This window comes from Nelumbo lutea, chromosome 6, assembly GCF_056320005.1.
Source record: "Nelumbo lutea isolate HS-2025 chromosome 6, American lotus-T2T, whole genome shotgun sequence".
Lineage (NCBI taxonomy): Eukaryota > Viridiplantae > Streptophyta > Magnoliopsida > Proteales > Nelumbonaceae > Nelumbo > Nelumbo lutea.
The window spans coordinates 5,120,532-5,139,173 of record NC_142689.1 but is presented as its reverse complement, the minus strand read 5'-3'; the positions used below and the strand labels follow the sequence as shown (position 1 = coordinate 5,139,173).

The window sequence follows — 18,642 nt, the reverse complement described above, 5'->3', positions numbered from 1 at the left end:
ATCGAAATGAACCAAGGCACAATATTTTCAAATGAACCACATACCAAGTAACCCCTTGGGTTCCATTTTCAACAAGGCAAGGCTTCATAAGTCAGCTCATAAGCTGCAGGTAATAGAAAGCATGGTTCAAAATATGAAGACGCAGGATACATAAATAATTAAATACACGGCATATCGATCAATTCAAAGAAACAATACTGATGGTTACAAATTGTTTCAGGTTTTGAGATTTGAACCAGGCCATCTCTAGGAATTGAAAATGGCATTCCCTTGTAACCAGTAAGCCCTAATATTTGGCGTTTCGGTGGATTCACAAAACGATACATATCACTCGAAAAGCACCAATATGTGGTTACATTTTGAACCTTGATGGAAAGAATATATTTATTATACCATATCTTTGTAGCCCATTTCCTTTTTGAAGAGCTACTGGCAACGAGCTGATATCTGTCAACTGTCAACTCTTGAGCACTACCTAGCTATATTGACAAATTCTCGGTTCCCTCACCAAAACATTGTATTAGGTCTTGAGTTGAAATTGGAAGTTGTCGCCGTGTCCCATCAACGTACCAAAGAAACCAAAACAAGAACTTGAATTCAACATTTTCAACGATGATGGCATTTTCAACATTTCAGTTCCCTTACCAATTGGTAGTACCCACTTCGGCACTTCCTATTATCAAAGGAACCAAAACATCAACTGTTACATTCCACATTTTCAACGATGATGGCATTTTTCAATATTGAACAAGCCCATCAAATTAGGAAAAGAAATACAAAATCAATTGAATTACATTACACCAGTGGAAAATATTTTACACAAAATTGATCACATGGAATGGCTGTGTGACGACGACTCGAATGAACCAAGGTCCCAGGTTTGGACGCTCTCCGAGTTACTTGACATTGGGACTTCCTGTTAGTATTCCCACTTCTCCGATTCGGTTTGATTCACTTGGTCAGATACGTGATAGAGAACATCAAGAAGAGCTTTTTATATGACAGTACTTTGTGACTCACTCAGTCACTCTACCTTCTTTTGCACTCTGTCCTCCAGAGCATTAAGACCAACCAGGTAAGGCATGAAATTTCATTTCTGCTTTTCTTTCTAAAATCATGAATTTCGAGAGCCTTGGACCATCAGAGTAATACGTTTACTACTGTCTGAACGATGTCCATCTGCTTTAAACCCAATCTGGAAGTCCAAATCATATTCAAAATATCTTAAACCACATTATTCATCAAAAAAAAATATACATATCTTAAATCACATACTATGACAAGGATAAGACCACCAAACTGCAACCAAACCATGAGAGGTGACAGATGTCATGGCAGAAAAATTACCTCACTTTGACCACTATCGGGGGAGAACCACCGCAATAGCACTCCAAGATGTACAACGGCAGGTATCAACTTGAAAAGCAATGGAGTGGTCACCTGCATTACTGAAGTCTAAGTGATCCACACAAACTCTTAAAGTCAGAATAAACTAACTATAGGAAGAAATTGCTCTTGCAAAGACAAAAACTATGCCCAAGCAAATATATTGCTTCATGGATTCTAAGTCCGTTCAACCCATATTACACCAAATTGTCTAGTGACTCTAATCTGGCAGAGCAACCCTCATTAGCAAAAATATGATTTATTGAAATCTGCATGTGTGATCCCATGACCATATTCCTACCCCATAGTGGATGTGATATGTTTTACTGCCGCTACCTTTCTAATTCCAGAATTGCTTGGCAACTGTTTCAGTGGTATCATATTAATATGAATGATTGTTACCTTCTCTCTCTTTTTCAGGAGGTTAAGTCTCCCTCAAAGAGACTTCTGAGGTGATGGTTCCACCAATGATGCAGAACAAAGAACTTGTGAACCTTTTGCAGTAATTTCCTAATCAATTAAACAGATCAAGCCAACATGAAAAATCAATGATCCTGGCATGCTATTCAATTGGCTCATGGCAGAGATCATGTAGAAAACCGATTGGATGATCCTTGCCATACTACTGTGCCTTCTTTGTCATCCAAATATTTGTCTCTAAATTGGATTAGTTTAGGTTATATGTAAAATGTATATCCCCATGTGCTTCGATTCCCAAGAACTGAAATGCAAATATTAGTTGCAACATGATTCCAAAGCCACACCACATACCAGACTAAGAGCTGTTGTGCCAAGAAGCAGCAGGTACAGTTTTCCCTGTAAAGATGAATAAACTTGGAGTTGGCAAGAGGAGGCTTAATACTCTTATTGTGCACTTGTTAAACTCGAGCAAAGGGATATTAATCTGATATAAGACCACTCTGAAAAGTAATGAAAAAATGGGAAAATACCAACCTCAACCAAATGAAGATTTGATGCACGACTGAGGAGAACAAAAGCAAATTCCCCAATTTGTGCCAAAGACATCCCAACCTACAAATAAAGAAGAACCCAAGTTTCATCATCAAATGCAATATACATGGTTCAACGGTACAAAATATCTGATTTCAGAAGGCACAAAATATCCATGTAAGCCAAATAAAATCTTACAAGAATTGAAGTCTTGTTGTTGTAGCCAAATCCCTTAACGACTGTGGCTATCACAAATGTTTTTATAATGATCACCAAAATAACAGCTGCAAGTAAAATATCGACATGGTTCCAAAGGAAATGGACATGGATAAGCATTCCAATGCTGGCAAGAAAAAGAGCAGCAAAGAAGTTGCGAATGGGTTCGACCTGCAAAACAGAACAAACCAAGAATTAGCCCATGCATCAAGTCACTTTAACTGCTAAAGCCACTAAGTGTTGATATACAACTATATATCTGGCATGATGCTTAAGAATTTATTCAACTCCATTAAATTCATATAAATTTACCCACAACATCAGAGAAATGGTTAGCCCATCCCAGGAAACCACTTAACTGACTAAAATAGGTAAAGAAAATAAGTACAATCCTGGAACAGATGCCAAAGCCTGATAATTAAAATGTCAAGAAAATGTCTTGCCTCTACATAAATTATGTTTCAATTGTTCACAACTTACTTGTAATTATAAAGAAAAGTTCAATGATTCCTGTTATTCAGAAATTTGAAATGCAATGTACAGGAACAGTGTATTGCAGACCAATACCAGTTTCCTAGTTATACTTTTACAAGGTCCCCCCCTGCCTAGGTGATCCCCATAAAAGAAATTCTCTTGAAACCTGCAGTCGTGCTAAGAAATCTACAAGCTACTGCCTGGATGTGAATTACATTTTAGTCATCCCTATCAGAAGATTTTGCTCCATTTGTTTGAGGCATATAACACAAATCGCTTCCTTAGTTTGTAAGAAGAAAATAGTATAGTGTCGCATAAACTTCTTATCATTCATGAAATAAGAAAATAAACAAATAAAATCATCTAAAGAATAAAGAAGCCCCCACTCAAAATGCTGAAAATTACAGGCAGAAAATCAATAACTAAATTCAAGCACCTCTAATGAGAGAACAAAATAAAAAACAGACTTGCCTGTTCAAGTGTATGTTGTGCAAGATCAGTGGTTGATATCATCACACCCGCAGCGAAGGAACCTAATTCAAGGCTTAGACCAAGCTTATCACTACACTGAAATGGTAAAATTAAAAAAGAACAAAAAAGAGAGTTAGAAAACATGAAGATGAAATATAAGCATTCTAGTAACAAAGTTGTACAGGTACCATAGAGAAAGAAAGGGGACAAAGACCAATGTGAGAACCATGTTAGGAAGGACAAGAGGCTAACAATGTGCCCTAATTACTACAATGTGATCACCCTTTAATAGCATATCTATCATTTCTATTAATAGAATGAAAGTAAAAAAGCTACACCAATTTTGGAGGAAGAAAACTAACACAGTGAGTTCAAAAGCTCCAAAGGAAAAGAAAAGAACAAAGAATTTCCATCCTTGCTGTCTTTGTAGTCAAGAGGAGGTATCTGTATCACAAATGTTGGCTCACTGCAGTTTACTTGTAGCAGTTGGACACACTTTTACAGTTACTTGGAAAGCATTGGGTGATCCCAAGGGACATAAATACCCGTATCTCATCTTAGCCTTCAAATGGATTTATCACTTCTCTAATCAATGGAAATGGATCATATGGGACAACAGCAAACTGGCAAAGGAGGAAGCTCTTGAGAGAGTTTAAGAACTCCAACTGGCCTAAGACTGTGGCTGGCTGAGCAACCAAGGCCATGCACTAATAAGCACCATATGTATTTTATAGTAACAGACTGTCTGCACAATTACCAAATGAAGACTTAAGGTTATCTTTAAAGATTTAAGACTGTGGAGGGTACAAATAATTTCTACTTTCTAAGGTCTTAACTGCTATGGAGCCACGGAGGTTATTGCAACAATTATGATTACAAAGTGGTTCTTTGTATTTTTCCACCACTACTTATCATAGGTTATTTTGATTGGTTCATTGTAGTTTTCTACAATTTCCTTTCATTAATAAAGTTACAGTTATCTATTACCAATCAAATAAAAAGAAAATATGATCACAAAGTGAAGATAAAACAAACACATCAAAGCTAACACAAGAAATGCAAACAAGTCCAAGTCCTGAGAAGAGAGACAAACCCAAGCAACAAGTAAACAAAACGCAACTGAAGCCAGCTGATAAAGTTCATTTGTCTGCACGGATAAGACCAGTCAAAATCATGATAAGATGTAAGCACTTCAGCATAATAGAATATAAGACTGAAATCATTTTCTAGTAGCTCTGTCATTTAATAGAAGCCACACCTGCGATGATAGACTTATCATCAGCTTAAGGAACCAAGGTACACACGCACGAGACAATATTGACAAAATGGCCAAAAATGAAATCAACAGAACCAACCTGATAGAGGGAAAGTTCGGTATCAACTAATAGCCATTGTTCAACACAAAATAACACAATTAAGAATATCTCAAGAGTGAAGTTCATAATCACCTTGGAACAAAGATAATATATTCAAATTATTAATTCAATTCATAAAAAAAAAAAAAGAAGAAATATCAGTACATATGTTGGGGAGTTGGAATTGGGGATTTGCTTCAAATGTAACATTGATGTACCCATGGAAAGCTATTGAGGAAATCCTGCCTCTTTCCCTAAAGAACATCAGGTAATGACCCCCTTTTTTATAAATGGTAAATGGTATTGGAATTTATGTAAAATTAAGGAGGAAGAGGTTTCCTCAAAACTGTACAAGGAACTATATTCTATAGAGAGATAAATAAAAAGGGATAAGACAGTCAACTAGCATAGCTTATGGATACAAGTCATCAAAAAAAAAAAGAAATATCAGTACATATGTTGGGGAGTTGGAATTGGGGATTTGCTTCAAATGTAACATTGATGTACCCATGGAAAGCTATTGAGGACATCCTGCCTCTTTCCCCAAAGAACATCAGGTAACGACCCCCTTTTTTATAAATGGTAAATGGTATTTGAATTTATATAAAATAAAGGAGGAAGAGGTTTCCTCAAAACTGTACAAGGAGCTATATTCTATAGAGAGATAAATACAAAGGGATAAGACAGTCAACTGGCATAGCTTAGGTTGGATACAATTTGCACCCAATTGTCTGTAGCTTGAATGTAGGATGTGCCTCTCAATTCCTTTTAGAATAGAAGGCCATTGAATAAGGAGTCTCTCAGCATTGGCTATGATTTTGTCTCTTGGATTTATTTCCCTATCAAATATTCTGCCATTACCTCTCCACCCAAATAGACTAACAAAAAGGATACAATTTCCAGAGGATGTTACCCTTCCTGCTTAGCTTCAAGGTAGACCAAACTGAGACTAGCTTTGCTAAACTCCTGGGAATCACTCAAACTCTACAAAATAGCTGAAAAAAGTGCATCCAAATACTGATAACCAGAGGGCAGTGCAGGAAGAAGGATAAGAGAAAATGAGTTGCATTAGGCTGATATAGCTGATCAGAAGGAAATGATTCTCTGAAGGTAAGTATGGAAACTGTGTGAAACAGACTAGGGATGATGTCCTTTGCTTTTCTACTTTTTCTCTCCCATTGTATTATACATTCTTTCTCTTAACTTTTGAAGTACTAAGCCTGCTTGATCTGTTACCAATTTTTATTTGAAAAAATTAAGAATCACGTAAAGGCCATTCCCCCATTTTCTTGTTTTTCCTTTCAATACATTTTATTTCCATCCAAATCACTTCATACATAGAAATGAATTTCTATCCATCTGCAATACTAGTTAATAATTTCATCAAAAGTAAAAGGAAAAGGAACCACTAAAAAGGGGAAGGGAATTTGCAGGCTCTTTACTTACGACTTAGTCATGGATATTACTCCTTGAAGAACACCAGAAGTACCACCTAGAACGGGAAGCAGTGCAAACAGTAAACCCACAGCACAATCCTGGTACATGAAGAAAACTTAGAGTTCAACCACGAGTCTGCTTATATAAAGAAATCAGAGAATATTTAAAGAAAAAAGCAGTTCTGTGGAAGAAATCACTAGGAGAACAATTGGGTCTGTACATTAATGGGTGGCTGTGACAGATTTATTTAAGCACATCTCCCACCAAATTTTTTTTTGAGTCTACTACTTTCTTTTTGTGATACTTGCTAGAAAGTTTTGAGCCTACCTACATTTTTTGTATAGTTTCTCACTTTAGATGGTAACAGCTAAAAAAGTAATACAATACTTTTTCTCAAAAAATACACAAATGTTCAAATTGACTAATGTGGCAATAAAAAAATACTTTTGTTCAGTGGTTGAATTCCCAGTAAGTAGTCAGTTCATGATATGTATTAAAAGTTAATTAAAATGGCATTCATAAATGGAATATGAGAAGATGTTCCATACCTGGAGAATAAGGGTCCCAATTGTGACCTGGCCATGTAGAGCATTTATACTATTTCTTTCCATCAAAAACTTCAAAACCTAGGGTGCAGACAAGTTGAAACACGTATCAATATCTTTTTATTTTCTTTCCTTTTTTTATATTGGTAAAAGGGATTCCAACAACAAGATAAAAACACTACAAAGAGAACAGGAAAAGAATAGACTACATAATGTGATTAAGAGAAAATTCACAAGGCATGGAACCTCAGCACCCATTCTGAGCCTGTCTAGGCATCAAAGAGAAAGATACATCTAAAAAGTTAACTAATCACCTCTTCTTTCATGCATGTTTATGTGGTCATGTAGTGTAGGACCCCTTGCTTGAGTCAGCCAATAAACCAAAAAATTAAGTGGGTTGACTGGGCGATCCATCCCCTATTCTTCCTTTCTTTACAGGAGGGAGGTCCCATATGGATCCCAACCCAAATAAAAAGAGAACACGATAGGGGATTAACAAAAGCTGCTGCACCCCTGAGGTTGGTGCCCCCCACACGATCTCTGGTCTCCCAACCTGCCTGTGGCTAATAGATCAGTTAGTAAAACCTTCATACCTCTAGACTCTTAGAACAACCCTCCGTATATCAAATAGTAAAACCTCCACACCTCTAGGCTCTAAGAACAACCCTCCAGAAGTGCCAAAATATATTTTAAGGAACCTCCCATTTTTATTGAGATACAAACAGCCATCTAGTTACTTGGAAGATAGGGTACACCCCGCAACCTAACCCCAATTTCATACATTCAACTTACATATAACTTTCATGGGGGATGAACCCCCCCCCAGTAGAAACCCGCTGACCCCTTGCATAGTTAATGCATCTGCTAAGCTGTTACCTGACCTTTGGATGTTGCCTGCAATTCCCAAACCAACTTTAGAGTTTCTCTTACTGTAAGCCCATATCTTCAAGAACCATTGTTGTTATTGCTAACATCCCACAAGTACAATTGAGTCCACTTCCAAGGCTGTTTCAATCCATGCTCTTTTTGCCCTGCCCCTAACTCTTCAACTTTTTTTTTATCAGTAAGAGAGATTTTATTATAAATTTAGAAAGATTACAGAAATGAGTAGCCTCGGCTACCCCACTAGAATTTAGAGTTTGCCAACTATCAACTTTTAATTATCCAGACTTACAACTGAGCCCAGAAACAATGTTCCCTGTTAACCCCTTGTTTTGCTAGCTGATCTGCAAAGCCATTTGCCGCTCTTGGAGTCCACTGTATTAACTGCATGTCCTTGGAAAAGCATTTAAACTTCTTAATTTCATTTCTATGGAGCCAGGGAGGCTTTTCATTTTGCTTTAACCAGCATTTAACTCTTCAACTTGCAACTGTCAACATCTTTTTACTGGTGTTGTAGGTGATCATTAATCTTTAATCTTGAAAGAGTCATACACCTGTGATTTTAATGTAGTCCAAGCATCACCAGTGATTTAAAGGCGCGCCTTAGGCGCACAGGCGAGGCGCATTTTAAGGTACACACCTCGCCTAGGTCATTGGCGCAGCCCTTTCAAAAGGTGCATACCTGGTGCGTCTGATGCGCCTTGCGCCTCAGCCCAGGCATGCACCTTTTGAAAATTTTGACGCTTTTTTGCTTTTTTTGAACCTAGCAGCTAGGCCAGGGGTGTGGCACAAATGTGGCTCGTAGAATCGGGAATGTAATATGTTTTACATCACATTAGCTACTTGAAGTAATGCAGTTGAGGAAAAAAAGAGATTGTGGGTTTTACATGCTTGAAAATGTTTTATATGTTTGATTTTATTTTTAAATTCTCATTAGAATATGCTTTACATGTTATGTTTATGTATTTTAATTTTAGATAATAGAGCTTTTACTTTTTTAAAACATTTCTTTTAAAACCCATTAGAGGTGTCCAAGACTGCTTCAAAATCTTACTGCCCTAAAATATGAGGGCAATGCAACTGTAACACTTTTGAGTCCAAGAAGAAGTGGAAAGAAGAACATCATACTGGTTACCCCTGAACCAGATATATTCTGGTTCTCCTCTGTTTAGTTTCTTTTTAAATTGATAATACAACACATAAGAAGTTAAGAATGCACACCACCATAGATCAGATAAAGAAAGAAAAGGTAGATCTAATCAAGAATAGCAGTATGTTAAAGAAAGAACACCATTTGATTTTGCACTAGGAGACATATCTGCCTAGTGCCTGCAAGACTTTAAAATATACATAAGAAAGATAATAGGTAACTAACCACAGGCAACACAATATACAAGTAAATCCATTCAATTATAGTACACAAATTTTCCACTGTAAAACAAAACAAGTATCAGAGAGATACCACTGCTGTTGAAGACATTGACAAGAATGCACCCACAAAGATCCCCTCTGAAGCTTTACCGCCACATAACTGTAGAAACATGCAGTTGCATATATCAGAACTGTAGGAAAGAGAGAAGGAAAAGATAGTGCAATATAGATGTTTATAATTTCTAAAAACTCTTCTGCAAGCCAAAGTTCAGCATCATGTTCATATATTAAGCAGGAGGAAATTTTAATATTTTATGAAATAAGGACTGAGATAAAGATACAGGATCACAGCCTTTAGACTACTGAACCAAATTTGGGGCATGCCCTGTGGAACAACAGGACAAGGAAATAGTTGAATAATGCAATTCTCAAATGAAGTTTTCATTCTCGGGAAACAAACAATAGAAATATGAAAACAGGTTATATGCAGCACGGACAAACTGTAGCCAAATAAGATGGGACCGCAAATCATGGGGAAATACAAATTCATAATTCAAATCATGAATCCCAAGGGTTTCAATTAAAACAAAATTGATTGAAATTACGCTTTTATTTGTGTTTTTAATTAAAAATTGATTGCAGTTACTCTTTTACCAGACACCCATGCTAACATGTCATGCACATGAAGCTTCAAGACAGCCCAGGCTGTTTTTTCCAAACAGCCAAACTTATCCAAGGTCGATGAGACCAGCATTGGGTCAGTCACTCTTTTGCCTTTTAAGCTTTTGCCAATTGGCCTTTTTGTTAAAACCCTTACAAAAATAAGACATGTTTAGGTCAAAATTATTGTTTTTGCACATTATTGGCACAGACATGTCAGTGTCATGGAAAAAATCACCCCCAATTCACAAAGCTATTTCCCAAATATTAGAGCATCACGCAAAATCATGAAAATCAGGTCTAACCAATTTCTTAAATGATTTTAAGGAATCAGTCTTACCAAATGGGTTTTTCACACTGATTTGGGGAATCATCTGCTGTGGCAAATTTAAAAATCGGAATTCGCTATCCCATTGCCATCAGGGTTTGGGGGAGTTAAGGGAATGGGGATGGGCTACCCCCTTGTGTATCCTCAAGAATACACTAGTACACAAAAAACCACATTTACTTCTCAAAAAAAAAAATATCTGAATTGGCAACTCAATTCCTCCAACCAAACATCCCAATAAATGGCCACACACTAGCATATTTGAGTTATGTAAGAACCCTTTTCGGTTTATGTTTCATTATAGTCAAACTTGTGTTTATAATCTTACATTTATTGTATAATTACTTATACACTGGAGGTGAATAGAAAATGCAATAAAAATAATTTTGTTATTTATTTAATCTTTAGAATAAACATATATTCATAACTTGATTTTACTCAACCATCTATACAATTTACAGCATGATTTCAATTTCAATGAACGCTAGAGCAATCTCACAAGGAACTAAATTGTCAGATTGTCATTTGTCAACTGGCAAAATCAATTCTGGTTTCACCAATTAAAAAAAAAAAAAGTTCTTGTTTAAAATTGTGAAAATGTTCTGCAAGTTTACAGAAAAAGACAATATGCCATATTTTTAGTTGGGCTGATGCCTAGAAAAGCACTTGCAGGTTACTGGTATCTTGGCTTTTGTAAAGCTACACCCATGGCAGGAAATATGGTCCAAAATTACTAAATATTGTTCCTTAAAATAGTCAAGAGACAATTAGACATACTGAGGCAGTTATGCCACACAAGCACATAAATAGGAAAATCTGGAGCAGACCACCTAGAACAGCAACTGCTCGAACAACACGGAGCTGCAAATTGTTAGGGAAAGACAACAATGGTAAGGAAGGGATGAAAGAAGAGATCTGAATCAGAACCAGAGTAGAAAAGAGCATGCATTAAGGTTTATGTGAGCCAACCTTTGTTACTGAGAATTCCAAGCCCAAAGCAAAAAGCAGGAAAATTACACCGAACTGTGCTACTGTCTCAACCTACACATGGAAATATTGGTCAGAAAATGAATAGTGATATGAAAATAAACTGAAGACAAATAAACCACGCATCTGCCTGAGACATGAAACCCAAATCTGAAGTGTACCATGACATAGGATGGAGATTCTCCCTTATTCAAAATTACAGATTGCAGCAAAATTTGTCTTATCTTAAATCAACATATAGTGATATAAAGCATTAGTATCACCATCAGTTAAAAGCGCTAGTCAACATTAAAGGGGATATAACTGAAAAAAAAAAATAACAACAACATACTTGCACCAATTCACTAACGAAGCTGAAGCCTCCAGGTCCAATAACAGATCCAGCCAGTAAATATCCAGTAATAACCTGCAAGAAATTCAAAGTGGATAAAATGCACACTTTTAGAGGATATTATAGAGATTTTGGAAGTAAATTCCAGAGAATTTGTGTCAAAGCCATAAGTGCAACAACATACAATTTACCAAGAATTGCAGTTAATTATAAACAAAGCTTAGAGCAAAGATAGTTTTCAGACCGGTTGTCCAGCACATGCAAAGGCAATTCCACCACAAGTAGCAGATACAATGACAACTACCAAATCTGATATTAACCTGCAAATAAGGTAAATCTAAAAGTTTGGTAAAGTGTACAGGCTAACTTTAGTCATGATTTCATGGCAGGAAAGAAACAAGTTAGCCCACCTTAAGTCCAATTGTAGAATAGGATATTTTGATTTTGGATTTGATATAATGAAGACGTTGTCCTGAAAGTTCCAATTATTATATCAGGATATGTTGACCAACAATGTCGCCCAGACTACAGAAGTTCCAACCTGGAAAATTTTTCTATTTATACAAAATGTACCCGTCGATCTATTAATGTTGGTGTATCTTCAGCTCGATTCTCATTATCTAAATTGAACACATCATGAAGTTGAAATGACCTAAAACAAGATATTCAAAAAGGTGAGCAGAAGTTGAAATTAAGATAGCAAGGTAGAAGTTTAATGGAGTGTACATTCTCCTTGTACTGATAAAGAAAACTTCCTAATGGACCACAAATTATGAAAATCATTTATTTATTCACATGATAGAAGTATATACTTCTCCTCCTTGGTGTCATTTTTCTTGGGCTTAACTCTAGCTACAGTTTCCAGAACCGCCTGGGAAACAAAAACACATAGAAATATTCAGCAAAAAAGTATGCCAAGTTCCATTATCCTAAAGAACCAAGTAAGAAAAGTAAAATAAGACCAAGATTTAACATAGCATTAACCTCTACCACAGTATGATGAACTTTCTTGATAAGCATATGAATTGCAACTTTCAAGTTTATGCAAAAAACTTCAATTTCAGATAAACAAGCATATACAATGCATACATAGTTTCTGAACAAATTTGCCTTGACCAATTAAAAGAAAAGGAAAGACCAAGAAGTAAACAACTAACTTGATTTAATCTGAGAATGAATATAGGGCATTCAACCAGAACCAGAGCCAGAGTTGCAAAACTCCAACAAACATATTTACTAGGAACTACAATCTACAATAGAACCAAGACCAGATTCCACCCAACCAAAAGGGATGGCATCAGCAACAATTAAAAATATGAAGCCATCCCAGTGGCAGGCATGGTGTGATTATTTAAACATGTAAATGCATGTGTATACATCCTAGTATTGATTAAAAAAAATAAAATAAAGTACAACACTAGCAGACACCCTTGTGATGGTAGGTTAGATGTCATGAAGGTCACCGGGTTCTATTGCCACAGTGTAATGTTATAAATGCGTCTTCAGAGTGGATTTTTGTGGTTGAAAAGAATGTCATGATTTTCTTATTATTATTATTATTATTAATCTTTCTAGCCCCTCCACTACCAACACCACTCCACATTATAACAATTCAACATAAGTGGCATGTGAGAAGATCACACCACACATTTTTTTTCCTTTTTGACACTATATCTATATTCTATCAATGGCCTCCACTGAATTAACAAAAGACAGAATGTCGGGTATTAGGGGGTGTTAAATAGTAAAAAGAGATGCACTCACCAATGCAATTAATTCTTGTTTTCGCATCTTTCCCTCATCTTTTTTCTTCTTGAATTTCCTTTTTTACCATTAAGTGGTCAATATCTGATTATTTATGATATGATTCATGATTCAATTGTGAATCAAAAGGATTCCTATCAAATCTCACCACTCTATTCTATTTTCAGAATGTTAACCCAATATTATAATATGATCTAATTAATAAATCTTATGACTTAGCATATTTGTGAAACTCAAATTAAATTGACTAGGACCCAATTCCATACCTTGTCATTTCATTTTCTTTATTAATCCTTAAAAGGATTTTGTTTTAGAACATTGACTAGACTAAAGACGTATTTAGGTCATTCAAAATCTGTATAGGAACCTTTTTTGCTTTATTTCCTATTAAACTTGGGTGATGTGACCATTATATGTGGATTAATTGATATTATTATATCATATATTCATATATAGCTTAGTTTTTCAACAACTTTCTCAAAAACTGGAATTATTGTCAAGACTTACAATATGATTCATGATCCAATCCTACCAAATCTACACCCAATTAGGAGGTTCTTTACATACAGATAAATAAATATTCACTCTCAATTCTCAAAGTCATAAAACAACTTAGATTATAGAAACAAATTATAAGAAAATAACTTGGTCATATCCCACCTCAATCTGACCTAGTTTATAAGAAAACTATGCTCATTGCACTCAGACTATTTTCTAAGTTCATTGATCTGTAGACATGTGGTTGACAAAAAAAATGACCATTAAGCTCTTGTTGTTTGGCTTGAGAATGTTGATTGGGTATGCAACATAGGTACCGGTCCAAACTCCAAACTACAGACCAGTTTGGTGTGGCATCTTAAGACCTCAGATTGGGAAAGAATTCCAACCAACCAGTTGTTGCACAAGACGAAAGCATTACAAAATGAATGCATGAAGTACAGCATGTCAAACGGTTTTTGCACAGAATGGTATCAGGTGATTATTTGTTGACTGCTTGAACTGAAATTAAATGTCACTAGAACTACATTTACCTAACATAATTTGATTACAATTCATGCAAGGATGCAACACAGAAGATGGTCAACAATTCATGCAAGCATTACAAAATGTCACATTAATTCATCAAGATAACCCCATATCATCCTTTAAGAGTCAAGAATGATTTATGATGAACACAATTACCAACCTGTTGTCCAGCAACACTGTTGTTGAAGCTACCAGCATCAGCTTCTGCAAAAATAAATCATAAAGCCAGGGTAACTCAAGACTTGAGTACCACATTCTTTAAGAATTGAGGAAAAAAGAAAATAAAAAATAAGAATTATTTAATTAAGGGCTTCAATCTCTGTGGTGTACTATTACTAGGGGCGTTCAATTTGTGAAGATCCATATATCATACTTTCTTTAACAGTATTTATGTGCTGCCTCTATTAAACTAAAGTCAATCCAAATCAAGTAGTAGCTATGTTATTTACCAGCAGAACATTATGACTCAAGCCGGAAACATTACAGTTACTCCAAACGAAATGTCAAACACATTATTATGGTAAACTGGAAAATCTCCATCCTCATTATTGCTTACTGATCCGTCTCCCGTATTAATTCGGTCAGAAGGAAGAGAAACGAACTACTTTCAGGAAACGATGAGCAATATTTCAACTCACACAGGGGACACACGATTTTCATATATACATCAATTTAAAACACGGTAATAGGAGATAAAATAAATAAATAAATAAAAAGATACAAGGAGCAAAACACTATTATGCTAACGATAATAGAAATTCAATTCTAAGCCGAGCACATTAAAAAGCAAAAATGGTAGGAAGTAGAAACCACGTTTCCTGAAAATGAACTAAATAAAACTGAAGAGCAAAGCTAAAAAGAAAAATGAAAAAAAAAAAATTATTGGATCACGCTCACATTTGTCCTCAGGCCACATCCAACTGATCGGCAAATACGAACTTCAAAATATCTGCTATTCGTACCAAGTTGACAACACCAAATTCGACACTGATTTGGAATAAAGGAAATCTCTAACCAAAACCCTAGCTCATCCTCCACGCTTAACGAATAAAAAATAAGTATATAAAAGAAGGAACAGAGAGCTCAGATCCACACACCTTCGGTCTGTTCATTTTCCGTGAATTCCTTCTCTAGAGCCCGATCGATAATATCAGCGAAGCTGTCCTCTCTCGATCTCGGGCGTGAACCATTGGATTCAGTGGCATTGATCTCTACAGAGAGATCCGACTTGGTCTCGAGGAGAGAGAACGATAGAGAAGGAAGATACACGAAGCAGACGAGAACAGATACGATGAACAATAAAAGAAACTCAGAAGAACTCCTCATTGCAGAGTCCCAGGAACGAGAACAGCGGGTGCGCAGGATACGCAGGTTAAGAGTGACTGCGTGGAAAGAAGAGTGTCGGATCGGCTGCTCGTTTCACAAATAGAGAGAGAGAGAGAGAGAGAGAGAGAGAGAGAGAGTCTCAACGAGAGAGAAATATGTGAAAGTAACCACGGTTGAGGTTAACTAACCGTCATCGATCCTCTCTCTCTCTCTCTCGTTCGAGGAATTATAATTCGCAACGAATGCATGCAACTCTTGAAATCTTCGCCCTACAGACATGGTTGGAGCTATGAAAATTGGATAATGGAAATGTGTGAATGGGTCCCACCAGCCTTTATCTTAGGGCGAGGAAATGCAAGAGTTGCATACACACACGTTGTTTACTGGCATTCATCCACTTTACGGCTTCCGGAAACCGTTGCGAGGAAACGGACACCCGGCACCGTCCTCGTGCCCGAGCCTCTCTAGTGCCCTGATGACCTGTTGTCTCTAGACTCTCTACTGTATTTTCTCTCTCTCTCTCTCTCTCTCTCTCTCTCTCTCTCTCTCTCTCTATAGCTTGCAACCTCCAAGCACAAATAGACAGTTAATGAACGAAATCGACGGTCTATAAATGTTCATCCACCCACTTGATTGACCGTGAAGCCGTCCTTTACAACCCTTGGATTGAGATCTTCTAACCTCAGACGGATTAATATATGATGCCTTGAGGCTTGAGCAGAAAAAATGGGCCATAAGCCCAAATATGAGTCATGTCCATACTGTGCCAGGGGTCCCAGAAGCCACAACATTTTTTACTTTTTATTGTTTGAGAGCTGTTAACAGTTATGGGGGGGTGCCTTGCGCCTAGTTGCCTGCACTGAAAAAGCTTCGAAGCAACAATTTGCTTGTAAGTCCTATAATAGGGACAAGTTGATCTGCCAGACGCTTGCTTGGCCCATAAGAGAACCCCCATGGGCCTTACCATGTTGTAGGCCGCCACCAAATGGGAGCAAAGAGTGAGCCAATTTTGCCTTAACTACTAATCACTTAACACCCAGACCCATAGTCATTGGCATCATCGTTGCCGTCCTTATTGGTACAACCAATGCTTGCAAATGTTTGAAATTTTGAAACAAATGAAAGACTGAGAGAGAGAGTGAAATTAGATTATGGGCCAAAATGAAATTTTTGGTGAAAGAAAGGAAAATTGAGAGTTGTTTCCATACCACTAGATATGAGTGCAGCTTGGTTAATTATTTATCCTCTTAGGGGTGGGTTTGAATTAGTAAGTAGTAACCCATGTTAACTCTAAACATAACAAATAATTGTGTTACTATAATTGATTATTGTTTGTCACAATGTATTGCCAGACTGTATGACCCCAGTTTGGAGTCATACGGTACCTTATTATCGATTTGGACATTCGATGAATATACCATGGGTTTAATGAGGTTGAGTTAAATTAAATACATGTCTAAGAAGCTTTTTTATCTTTATTATATAATGCCAATACCTTGCCTTCACGTCATATCTAGACACCCATCAAATTTTTTAATTCATTTATTTATTTTTCCCTCTCCACCTCTACACAAACGTTTCTCTATATTTAATACATTTATAAAAACATTCTTAAAGTTTACAACAACATGGGATGGGAGGAAGAAGTGTAAGTCTTAATATTATAGTAAAAATCTTAATAATTGGGTGGTGCCTCAAACTCCCCCCAAACAGGTGAGACGTGAGAGTGTGGCGGGATGTGGTCATAGGGAGTTCAGCTTCAGTCAGGGCAAAGCCCATTTGAGCAGTTTTTACTGTCTTACATTGAGAATATCACCGTACTTGTATGTTTTATTTAATGGTAAGATATTCCCAATGCAAGGTTGAAAAATGCTGTTAAAATGGAGTGGGCACAGATTTGCCCTGATAGAAGCCGATCTTGGTCATAGGACATTAGAGAGAGTGAATGCCTTATGTGACACCTGAGTGGACTAGTAAACTTATAAAACAAGGCAACAACACAAATGAAGGCAATAAATTGGCACACAGAACAGTAAAATATACTTTATATCACAATTCATCTGTCATATGTTTAACCTTTAGTCCTTTACATTTTAATTCCTTTCTAATTATTCACCTCCCTTTCAAGCAAATGTTAAACTTTTTGGAGATTTAATATAAAGATATCAAAATGTATATAATGTCCAAAACATATAAATTAATAATTAGTTGGCATGTTGATGGTGCGGTTGATGAAATCGATTTGTGACAAAGTGGTAGATGATGAGGGCGGATTTGGCCCTCCAATGACATTATGACACCCGGTACCTCATGCCAACTAAGTGCTAACTACACTAAGCAGCTCGTCAGCTCGCCACTTACAGGCAGCTCGTCACAGGCAACTCGCCACAAGCAGCTCGCCATCCAAACAGCGCGGCACTTCACAGGCAAACCGACCACCGCATGATAATTCCAAGGAGCTCACCACCGTACCCCGCATTTTACGGGATTGTGGCTTGTAACGGCTATATTAGCTCACCCACTCCCCGATTTAGGTGGAAATGGGCCACCTTACCGATTGGTGGCTTTATCCTCACCTAACATGAAAATAGGTCCCATCATAGCGGGAATCCAGGAACTGCTCCACCAAACCCACAAGGACTCCAGTATATAAAGACCTCACCCCCCAAGGAAAAAAGGGGGGACAAAAGAGAGGAAAAAGAATTGTAACCCCTGCTCTCTAGCTCTCTCATTCTCAACTCACCATTAAGTGTCAATTTAGCCATCGGAGTGTCCCTGCCGGGTAAGCCACCCGAGGTCTCTGATTCAGTTCTTGTAGGCAACCAGTTCCCGTCGTCTATAAAGATGAATAGATCATCTCCTGCAGGGAACAGCCGGGTTGCACTACACCAGGGAGCTCCGCTTCAGCCTCTGAGTCATCGGCCACCTGGGAGCAGATGGGATGACGAGGTACTTAGCCCAAAAAAAATGATACCTGACCGGAAACAGGTACATCAATTGGCGTCGTCTATGGGAATACGCTACAAAAAGCTAAGTTATCATTCTACAAAAGCTATGTTCTCATCCTACAAAAAGCCAAGTCCTCTTCTCCTAGAAAATAAAACATCACCAATCCTCTTCGCGAGGTCCCCT

At 37.0% G+C, this 18,642-nt stretch overlaps 1 protein-coding gene across 2 annotated transcripts; it reads right to left on the bottom strand.

The window, feature by feature from the left end:
* Positions 1 to 591: 591 nt before the first annotated feature.
* On the bottom strand, positions 592 to 16,037 carry KEA4 (K+ efflux antiporter 4). 2 transcript variants are annotated; one of them, XM_088951519.1, is made up of 21 exons: positions 15,282 to 15,812; positions 14,345 to 14,388; positions 12,207 to 12,265; positions 11,968 to 12,046; positions 11,805 to 11,866; positions 11,639 to 11,714; positions 11,395 to 11,469; positions 11,225 to 11,287; positions 11,046 to 11,117; positions 10,854 to 10,937; positions 9,180 to 9,248; positions 6,839 to 6,916; positions 6,300 to 6,388; positions 4,757 to 4,853; positions 4,592 to 4,645; positions 3,499 to 3,594; positions 2,536 to 2,724; positions 2,341 to 2,418; positions 2,158 to 2,202; positions 1,348 to 1,440; positions 592 to 1,195 (listed from the first exon to the last, which is right to left on the bottom strand). In XM_088951519.1, exons 1-21 carry the CDS (start codon positions 15,508 to 15,510, stop codon positions 1,115 to 1,117), a joined length of 1,812 nt encoding a protein of 603 aa, XP_088807645.1. In that variant the 5' UTR covers positions 15,511 to 15,812; the 3' UTR covers positions 592 to 1,114. The 2 variants fall into 2 exon arrangements, with proteins under 2 accessions (XP_088807645.1, XP_088807647.1); XM_088951521.1 differs by lacking the exon at positions 11,225 to 11,287 and having other exon boundaries at positions 15,282 to 16,037.
* Positions 16,038 to 18,642: the final 2,605 nt, after the last annotated feature.

Coding starts and splice junctions, on each gene's coding strand:
- KEA4 (XM_088951519.1), bottom strand. CDS start 15,510: ATGAGGAGTTCTTCTGAGTTTCTTTTATTGTTCATCGTATCTGTTCTC. Junction 3,595..4,591: donor TTTGTTTACTTGTTGCTTGG/GTTTGTCTCTCT, acceptor TTACCATTTCAG/TGTAGTGATAAGCTTGGTCT. Junction 1,441..2,157: donor GCACAACAGCTCTTAGTCTG/GTATGTGGTGTG, acceptor TCAGTAATGCAG/GTGACCACTCCATTGCTTTT.